Raw genomic sequence first — 9982 nt, forward strand, 5'->3', positions numbered from 1 at the left:
GCATAAATGTTAAAATTATAAAGCTTTAGAATCGACTCTCAATTAGTAATGCCTTCATTCGTTGAATCGACTCTTTTGTGAATCGATTCCTAGCGTTAATGATTCTCCAAATCCCCCAAGAAGGAGCTTATGTTTGTGTTTGAGAGTTCAATATTACTACGTTACCGCTTATAATATATGTAGTCGTTGAAAAATGAGTCGTTTTTCTTCTCTGATAAGGAGAACCTTTGGTGTAATGAAAGAATATGTCGGAACAGATAATTTAGGAAATAAATACTTCTACATACCCGAGCAAAAGACATGGACAGGTAAGCTAAAGTCATGCGTCACTCCAGCTACATGTCCGGAGACTTTAACCTAACTTCTATTAAAGTGTGTAATATCAGGATTAATGATGTACAGTCCATTTGACGGTATAGTTATTAAAGCTTCGTGTGACAATTTGCATGTGAGAGTTTAACTAGAATAGATTGTTGTCCTTGACATTTAACTGAATAATTAGCATGGTTTATTCTGTCAGGCTATTCGGCATCACTTCAGTCATTTACATGTTGTTTACTTTCTCCATACACGATAGAGAACGATAGCGTAACGAAGGCGACATTCATGTTTTCAGTTCATTAGGTGTATTTGCAAACATTGGCCTCAAACTGGCTTTACAGAAATCCAGATATAGATTTAGATTCCTGGTGAGTGTGAGAGATTCGACTTCATGAATCAACATGAGGAAGAACCGAGAGAGGAACCGAACTCCAAGAACCGTGAGAGTAACCGAACTCCGTGCTCTTCTGGGTGTAATGATTTCATTACTCTTCCTCAAGTAGGATATTGTATAAAGTCAGTAATAACAATATCTGGTGAAAGAAAGTTTGGTATGAGAATATTGTGATTAGAGTCTGTGATGAGCTTAAGACTGTATTCATGATTACAGAAGGTCTTTGGAGAAGGTCTTTGGAACAGATCTATAGGATCCGAGTGAAATTTGGGGAAGTTTGAATCGTTTCTATCGTGTCTATGTAGAACCATCAACAACAGCAGGGGTGTATGAGCTACAGTATATAGTTGGTAAAGAAGTACCTGATTAAACAGTCAATAAATATAGATGTAATAATATTATTAAGTGATGGTATTGTGTAGGTTATTGTGTTATTTAACATTAATCACGTGTTATGTTTTTCTTGGTCAAATTAAGGCCGGCATGTTCGGGCTCGGCGGTTTGTGGAGGCGTTCAATCCCACCGAGTCTGAGTACCTCGAAGGAAGCATTCCCTCTGAATGGGATGGTAATGTGAAAAGATTTCATTTCTAATGGTGTAGCTGTGAGGTTGGTCAAATATTATAAACTTAAATGAAATATCTCAGTGGTGACACACAGACGCTAGAATTTATTTTCTGGAGGAATCCGGACATTCATCAAGTGCTGGAACACAGGCATTGAGCGAAATGGGGATTATGTCAAGAAATTCTTAACTTTTGTGATGCAAAATAAATGAAAGGTTTTATTTGACTTGGTATGAAATTATGAATCTCATATAGGGCAGAATGATGGTAAATGATTCTCTTAAGTAAGTTAAGTAGCTCTGATGTGTTAGAATTTATTTGTGTTTGTTTCATTCAGCATGGATTAGAGGACGACGCAAGGATCCTCCTACTATTGAGGTATTTAGTTCACTTACTGTAGTTCACATACTGACCCGTTCATAAACAGCTTCCTGTTTTACAAACACTAGTATAAACCTAGTATATCCACTGATAACTCATTTGTTTTGACATGGTCCTTCTCTGTAGGAGTTGCTTAATAATGAACAGTACAGAGAACAAATCAAAATCAAAGCACAAGAGGCTGAAGAGAAGGACAAAGAACTGCAAGCCAAAGAGTATGAAGGGGGTCTAGTTGCAAAGCCGATGCAGACTCAGGTCAAAGGTCACGCTGCTGCCACACAGTTTGGGCAGTCACAAATCAGTGAGGAGCCTATGAGTACTGCAAACAAGTTCCAGCCAGGATCCTGGGCTCCTCGCAAAAAATAACTGTCAAAATCTCAAATCTTTGTTACTTGAGTCCTGGACTTTCAAAGGAAGACTGTGAGGTGTATATGCTCTGCTGGTGAGAGGATCAGAGAATGGGTGCAGATGTTGCCATGGTTTCAGTGCATCTTTTCCATCTTTTCCGGATCTAAATAAACCTAGTGGAGCAAAACGTAGTCCATATCCTCTATGTACATCCAAATTTCTCTAATATTTTGCTACATTCAATTGATTTGGTTTTATTTATTTCTTAGCTGTATTAGTTTGTGAGGGTTTAGGCATGTTTTACACTTAGTTATTCTTTAGCCAGGTGTTTAAACATGAAGCAATGAGACCCAATTAACTTGAAACGCTTTTTTGGAAGCTTTATGCTTTTTGTACACAGTGGCTGTAGAGTGTTACTCCAGCTATGTGTCTGGAGACTTTAACCTAACTTCTTCCAGCCTCAAAGTGTGTAATAACAGGATTAATGATGTACAGTCCATTTGACGGTATTGTTATTAAAGCTTTGTGTGACAATTTGCATGTGAGAGTTTAACTAGAATAGATTGTTGTCCTTGACATTTAAGTGAATAATTAGCATTTGCCTGTAATATCTGTAATATTGTATGTTGCTATAAAATCATAAGTGAGAAAAGAAGCTCTTGTTTCTAGGAGTAAAGTATGAAAGTGATAAAAGCACGGCACAAAACCTTCGACTTCTCATGGAGAACATTAATACAGCACCAGCCAACACAGTAACACCACTACACACCACAAATAGTTCAATATAAAAAGATTTAATTCCTTTCAGAGTGGAGGTTTCAGTTAACATTGTCCCCTTGAGCTTTTCCCATGTCTAATGTATTTGCCCCTTATTTAGATAGCAGTTAATAAATAAATGGCCCAGTGTGTAATTTCGCCCAGATGGGCATTCTGAATTTACACAAAATATCTAAACTACCATCACAACTCTTAAAGCGGAGTCACACTGATTGGACAGAGGTTAAGACAGCTGAGGCTGTTAACAAGTTTTTTAGTAACAATAAAAAGTGGATTTATGTTGAAAAAAAAAAATCAATTAAAAAGTATTGGAATGCTATAGTTCTGTAATCATGTTATAGCAGTGATTTGTCCAGAAAAAAAAAAATGTAGTTTTGCAAAATTGATCTGAATCAGCCTGCTTGATGTGCACACTCGTAGCCAGTGCTAAGTCTGGCTCAAAGCCCCGGGTGACCCAAAGCACCTACATGAGCGGCTCTGGATTCTGCACAGCTGAGTGTGGCACTGAGGGTTTTTTTTTTTTTTTTTTTTTAATACATTAATTTTTTTACACGCAGGAACATTGCATTGATCCCTCTGCATTCCTTCATTTCAGATCAGTCTTTTTTGGCTCTCTTAGCTTTTGCAATATTCTCCTGCCGCTTCTGCTTCCTTTTCTGCTCGCGATCCCTGGATTCAATCATTTTCGCAAGTTTCCAGGAAAGCAGAGCGCTGGCGATGAACAGTGGGGTCAAGGCCAGGATGATGGTTGTGAGGAAGCCATAGGGGTCTTTGGCAGCCCACTCCACCACATATTCTGCCCAGGCTTTAAAGTCAATCATCTTCTGATGAGTGCTCACCTCCAAACAAATGCCCTGAGGAAGAGAACAAACCGGGGGAAAAAAAATCATGCATCAGTCACAACACTGTAGATAAAAGCCATGTATTTCTGTGCATAAATTAATTAAAAATAAAGATGACTGCTGAATATTTAAAAAAAATAATCAATATGGAATGTAGACCTCTAGTTCTGACACATTATTAATATAATAAAGAAGCCTTTGAGGTTAGCAGCAGCTCTGCACATAGAACCATGCGCAACTGTTTCCAGACCAAAAACTATTTTGGAAATGATGGAAGCAATAACAGTGGAGTCAAAAAAGCAAAATCTAAAGCACTGAAGTTTTCACTCAAAGTAAAATAAAAAGTATTGTATTGCAATGCAATCAGATTACAACACTAACGATTCAACTACCATTTCCCAAGACCTGAAATGGGAGGCAACATAAACTCCATCAAAAAGGCCCAGCATAGGATGTACTTTGTACACCAATTAAGGAAGTACGGTTTGCCACAGGAGCTGTTGATGCTGTTCTACACTGCAGTCATTGAATCTGTCCTGTGCACATCCATCACCATCTGGTTTGGAGCAGCAACAAAACAGGAGAGGAACAGACTGCAACGCACAGTAAAAACAGCAGAAAAAATAATTGGTGCCCCCCTGCCCACTCCCCAGGACTTGTATCATACAAGAACCAGAAAATCACTACTGACCCTTCACACCCTGGACACAATTTCTATCAGCATTTCCCTTCTCTCAGGTGCTACAGATCTTTGCTTACCAAAACGTCCAGACACAGGAACAGTTTCTTTCCCCAGACGATCGATCACCCTGATTAACAACTCACCATAATTATATTCCCTGCTTCATATCTATAAGTAATGCATTATCAGAACTGTCAGTCATCACATCATCCATGTACTGTATGTTACACACACTACTGCTGCTGTATAGTGCACAAGGGCATAATATTACACAATACTGTTATTTACACTACAGTGCACTTCTCACACTTTATGTACATAACTGATCAGTCGTATTCTGTATTCATATTTAATACTCATACTGTCTATTGTATCTCATCTGCATTGTCTTGTATAGTATAGTGTTATTTATGTCTGTACTTCTGAGAGTCACAAACAGCTGGAACCAAATTCCTTGTGTGTGTGTGTGTGTGTGTGTGTGTGTGTGTGTGTGTGTGTGCGTGCGTGTGTGTGAGTGAGTGAACACAATTGACAAATAAACCTGATTCTGATTCTCAGGTGTATTACCATCTTAACGTAATCTTACATAACTGATCTGTCATATATTCTGTATTCATATTTAATATTCATTATGTCTATATTGCCTCACATCGTCTGTATTGTCTTGTATAGTCTGTATTGTGTTGTATAGTATAGTGATATTTATGTCTGTACTTCTGAGAGTCACAAACAGCTGGAACCAAATTCCTTGTGTGTGTGTGAACACAACTGGCAAATAAACCTGATTCTGATACACACATTAAAAACAAATGTGGAATCTACTAAATGTCTTTCGAAACCACGATTTCATTGGTCAGTAAGGTTTGTTCTACTCACACAAACAATCGACTGTTGCAATAATCACATTTTTGAAAAACATATAAATCACTTAAAGCACAATCCTGTTTTTTTGGGGGGGTGTTTGTTTGTTTGTTTGTGCCCCCCCCCTTAAGTCTCCTCAGAAGTCACACCGCAAACCTGTTTAAGTTACTCTCTGTCATGAAAACTCTGTTATTAAGACACGAATCGAACATTTAACCTCTACGCCTCTATTTAAAACTATAACGTTACCCATGTGAGTCTCTCGAGTCAGCTAGCTAGCCTTAGCTACGATGCTAATTTAGTTAGCATATCATGGAAGAAATGCGCGCGAGATTACGATTTCCTGACTCGCCATATAATTACACACTAACATTATACCATAAACAAGAACAGTTTTATATACGAGTCACAGATTTGAGAAAAGACACGAACCCACCTGAGAGACAAATAACAGCTTGTAACTGATTTGTCGTTACAGTTTCACTGAAAGCGGAAGTGACTGGCCGGCGTCACGCGAATACTGTTTGATGTCTTCTTCGTCGTTTTTACTTTAATTACAGCATCATTACTGCCGCCTACGAGTTTTCAACTAAACAGCAGGTTAAGATCGCAATGCATAAGATGGTAAATACACCGATCTGAGAATCAGAATCAGAATCAGGTTTATTTAGCACACACACATACACACACACACACACACACACACACACACACACACACACACACACACACACACGAAGTTTGGTTCCAGCTGTTTGTGACTCTCTAAAGTAAAGACATAAATAACAGTATGCTATACAAGACAAGAAAAGAGTAAGAAAAGAAGAAATCCTATGTCGTTTCCCAAGATTTCCAGGTCATATATTCTGTATATATCTTGGGTGGAGTTTTTACATGTGCACATTTCTTTGTTTCCTTTTTTGTCCCTCCCAAAAATATACCTGTAGGTGGTATTTCTAAACTAAACTACCCCATAGTTGTGCATGAATGAGTGAATGCAGGAGGTCAAGATCCAACATGGCTCTGGCTGCAATATAGCAGTTACTTCAGATGAATGAATGAATAATAAGCAAGATCTTCAAGTCAGCAAGAGTATCTGTTGTCATTCTACCCCTAAGGTGACAGACTCTTGAATACAGTCCTGCCCCTGGCTACACACATCACCCTGGGATCCAAGTAACACCCTCACTAACGAATTTACATCTCTTTTACATTCATTTACTACACGGATGTATTTTTACAGTGCACATTTGATTGTACTGACTCATAACAGTACTGCTCTCACTTCAAATAAAAATCAAATACTGTCATCACAAGTTGCTTTAAAAACCATTAATGCACAAACACAATTCATTCCAGTTGCATCTTTGGACTCTATCTTTAATGTCTTTTTGTCACATAGATTTGCATATAAACAAAGTTTCATTTTTGTTGTTGGATATATTTTAAGAAAAAGTATCTTTAGTTTCAACTTAAACAACCTTGTCATCCTGGAGATAAAACAAAGGGTCAGCTCATTGCAGATAACAATATCTTGATACATGTTATAAACCTTATCGTTAGCTAAGCTTGATACAATAAAGTTTCCAAATCATCCAACGCTTTTATTCCAATGCAATGTGTCAAATGAATGATCTAGGACCTGTAATCATTCATAAATCATTCATAAACTTTTGGGCATACTCATTCACAAGAGTATTACAACATTCAAAAATACAGCGCTCATTTATGTTTGGCAGTGTGTTTTGTCTGGAGAAAGCTTCCTGCTTTCTGCTTGCACACAGACATCTTAAAGTGACTGCATGTATCACTACTAAGGCGAATACATCACAATATGTATTTCAGTCAGGATAAATAATTACATTTTGTAGATTTGTGCCTGCATGAAATTAAAATGTAAAAAGCTTCCCTTCTTCCTATAGTCCATTGTGGTACTATCTCTGCCCCAGGTAACCATGCACACGTACCCAGCCATGTTGTAAAAGAAAACATGATTCATCAGACCAGCACCTTTTAACACCTTCCATTGCTTCCTTCACAGTCCATTTCTGATGATCACATGCCCACAGTGGGCACTTTTGGCAGTGGACAGGGGTCGGCATGGGCACCCTGACCTGTCTGCAGCTACACAGCCCCATACACAGCAAGCTGGGATGCAGTGTATTAGCAATTTTTGCCACAGTAGCTCTTCTGTGGTATCAGTCCAGATAGTGTCCTTCCTTGGATCACTGGCTAGCTACTAACCCCTGCATAACGGAAACACAATTTGGGCCTTGTCAGAGTTGCTCAAATTCTTAGACTTGCCTATAATCCTGCTTTCTACACATTAACTACCCACCCCATGACAGGAGCCATTGTACTGTAGCAAGAAAACCAAGCAAGGTGTGTGTGTGTGTGTGTGTGTGTGTGTGTGTTTATGTGTAATGATTTGATATGATGAATCTGTTGTGTTTACACAACACTGCTTCCATGGAGCTGAAGATGATTTGGCGTTTACCGAAATAGGCACGCTTTTCTTTTTATTTTTTTATACCAGCCTTATCGCAGACTTTTACACAAGCCTTATCACAACATTACTAGTAGACTAGTGCTGCTAGTGCTAAACTCCTGTTGCTTCATTCACTAATTTACTTTTTCCCATACAAACACGTGAGGCAGGTCAAACTTCAGTCCATATTCCTAATAAACCATGATGCAGAGTATTGCAAATTGAGATGGGATTTGCTGTGGTGCTGGATGCTTTGTCTCAGCATTAGTGATACCATGAATACAAGGAAACACTTGTTGTCTGCAGCACGGCTTATGTTGCCCACCACTGGCTTGAGCCTTATCTTTGCAGGCACTTACACCAAGTCCATTCAAAGTGGACAACTGCAAATTCTCATAGACATCTCCTCTTACCTCTTTATTGTCCTGGGCTTTGTACTGCTAGTCATTGGAGTGTTGTGGACTCTCGGTCACGGAATGAAGAACGTGCTGCTTAAACGTTCAATAAGGAGGTCTAGAGATGCTGATGTTCAGGTTTTTACTGTGGACAGGTAAATTGCTTTACTGTTATAGAAGATTTGGAGTCATTGTAGTCATTGGATGAGATTTTGCTGATTTGTTAAAGAAGTGGCTACCATTTATACCATTTGTTATATTTACTGAAGCAATGTCACAATATTATAGATTAATACTGCTAACACAGATACCACTATCTGGTATTAGTTTTGTCTCAATGGATGATCCTAAGCCTAGATCTGCATTTCTGTGTACAAGTATTATGGTCTTATAATAAGTGTGGACTGAAACCTGATTAGTGGTGTGAAATACATTGCAAGGCAAAATGGTTTTATTGTGTTAATATATTTCAATGATAATATAGCAAAATAATGATTACAATTCTAGTATTATTTAATGGCATATCATACTTTTTAATCTGTATATTCATTTCATCACCAGACTCTTGTTTCCTCTCTCATAATAACACAAAAATTGTAGCTTGTGATGTTACAGAGAAAATACAGTAAAGTCAACCACATCTCGCTGGCTCTGGAGGTGCGAAAGAAATTATATTAATTACAGAAAATATCACCATATCAATAATAGCCCTTAATTTTTGTGGAGTCTTTATCCCAGTTTAGTAATGATAATAATTTACAATTGATGATTAATAGTAATGACAAACCCTGTATCTGAAATATTGTATTGTCTTCTGACCAATCCGCTTGAACCATTTAAGTGGCATAAAGTAAAATTATTCCTGTCTATTTGCAGACAGAATTAATTTCTTCTAATCTAGTTAGTTAAAAATGTAAAAACTGTTGTGTAAACTGCTTTGCACTCATCAGGTCTGACGTATATCCACCATCGTATGAGGAGTCTCAGGTCAGAAATAACGCTGTCGGGGTTGTCCCCACCGTCATCTCCATTCCTTCAGGCATGGTATGGCCCGGACCAGCTCCTCCGGTTTACGCACTGACCTGCAACGAGAGCTCAGTTGAGGACTTTAGCCATGAGGAACCACCTACTTATCAACAAGCAGTTCAGAGCCAAACTGAATCACAAACTTCCCATCTACCCACAAACAGCACTGTAGAGCCTCTCTGAACAGCTGCTGAAGGACAGATCGATGTTCACTGAAAGGAATGTAGAATGCTCAGTGTAATTCAAGGCTCAGAAGGACCTGGAGTTTTTGAGACTGTTAATTGCCCCTGACTTTAGTATCACTGGGAGTAATTATATTTTGAGCCTTTCTCTAAACTTGTATCAGGAATAAAGAGTTTCTCAAAAAGCAAATTTGAAACACTTTCATGGAATCCTTTATGAATCCAAGAGAAAATGCTGAAGAAGGTGTAGACATTGCGATCACGAGCACTTAATTAAGATGTGATTGTAGTAACAAGGAAAAACAAACATGACAAAAAGTCTCGTCTGATTTAGTCTTAGTGTCCTCTGTTGATGTCATTTCCAAAAGAGCACAGAAACAACATACTGTAACTGGTCAAAAGCTTTAAATGAAAACATTAGTGTGTTGTGTAAGGATAAGGCTAATGTGCATAAAAGTGTGCAATGTATAAGTTGTTTTATTGTTAAGTCTCATTAGTGTTGATAGGTCAAGAAGTATCCCTGTCAAATCCTTTGTATTTTATGTTTGCATTAATAAACAATACATTTGAGCTCGTTGTCTCTGTTGTGAAATGTACTGTGCATGATAATAAACGGTTGTTATTTCTGTAGAGCGTCTCTGCATGCCAATGAGAGTGAAAAAATATCTTCAAGTATACTAAAAATGTAAGAAATTATTGGGTTCAAGAAATATGTGTTTT

At 38.0% G+C, this 9982-nt stretch overlaps 3 protein-coding genes across 3 annotated transcripts; 2 read left to right on the forward strand and 1 right to left on the reverse strand.

Annotated features, from left to right (window-relative positions):
• The first annotated feature begins 74 nt into the window (after nucleotides 1-74).
• On the forward strand, nucleotides 75-2543 carry ndufaf2 (NADH:ubiquinone oxidoreductase complex assembly factor 2). Its single transcript, XM_060881634.1, has 4 exons — nucleotides 75-308; nucleotides 1193-1282; nucleotides 1618-1658; nucleotides 1788-2543. Exons 1-4 carry the CDS (start codon nucleotides 194-196, stop codon nucleotides 2025-2027), a joined length of 486 nt encoding a protein of 161 aa, XP_060737617.1. The 5' UTR covers nucleotides 75-193; the 3' UTR covers nucleotides 2028-2543.
• A 244-nt stretch (nucleotides 2544-2787) lies between these two features.
• Nucleotides 2788-5744, reverse strand: smim15 (small integral membrane protein 15). Its single transcript, XM_060881635.1, has 2 exons — nucleotides 5608-5744; nucleotides 2788-3640 (listed from the first exon to the last, which is right to left on the reverse strand). Exon 2 carries the CDS (start codon nucleotides 3605-3607, stop codon nucleotides 3383-3385), a length of 225 nt encoding a protein of 74 aa, XP_060737618.1. The 5' UTR covers nucleotides 3608-3640; nucleotides 5608-5744; the 3' UTR covers nucleotides 2788-3382.
• Nucleotides 5745-7805: 2061 nt separating this feature from the next.
• On the forward strand, nucleotides 7806-9892 carry LOC132853600 (transmembrane protein 252-like). The gene is made up of 2 exons (XM_060881466.1): nucleotides 7806-8209; nucleotides 9005-9892. The coding sequence occupies exons 1-2, from the start codon at nucleotides 7908-7910 to the stop codon at nucleotides 9261-9263; spliced, it is 561 nt and encodes a 186-aa protein (XP_060737449.1). The 5' UTR covers nucleotides 7806-7907; the 3' UTR covers nucleotides 9264-9892.
• Nucleotides 9893-9982: the final 90 nt, after the last annotated feature.

The sequence above is a fragment of the Tachysurus vachellii genome, chromosome 11 (genome assembly GCF_030014155.1).
Source record: "Tachysurus vachellii isolate PV-2020 chromosome 11, HZAU_Pvac_v1, whole genome shotgun sequence".
Lineage (NCBI taxonomy): Eukaryota > Metazoa > Chordata > Actinopteri > Siluriformes > Bagridae > Tachysurus > Tachysurus vachellii.

Coding starts and splice junctions, on each gene's coding strand:
- LOC132853600 (XM_060881466.1), top strand. CDS start 7,908: ATGCTTTGTCTCAGCATTAGTGATACCATGAATACAAGGAAACACTTG. Junction 8,210..9,004: donor CAGGTTTTTACTGTGGACAG/GTAAATTGCTTT, acceptor TGCACTCATCAG/GTCTGACGTATATCCACCAT.
- ndufaf2 (XM_060881634.1), top strand. CDS start 194: ATGAGTCGTTTTTCTTCTCTGATAAGGAGAACCTTTGGTGTAATGAAA. Junction 1,283..1,617: donor CATTCCCTCTGAATGGGATG/GTAATGTGAAAA, acceptor TGTTTCATTCAG/CATGGATTAGAGGACGACGC. Junction 1,659..1,787: donor AGGATCCTCCTACTATTGAG/GTATTTAGTTCA, acceptor CCTTCTCTGTAG/GAGTTGCTTAATAATGAACA.
- smim15 (XM_060881635.1), bottom strand. CDS start 3,607: ATGATTGACTTTAAAGCCTGGGCAGAATATGTGGTGGAGTGGGCTGCC.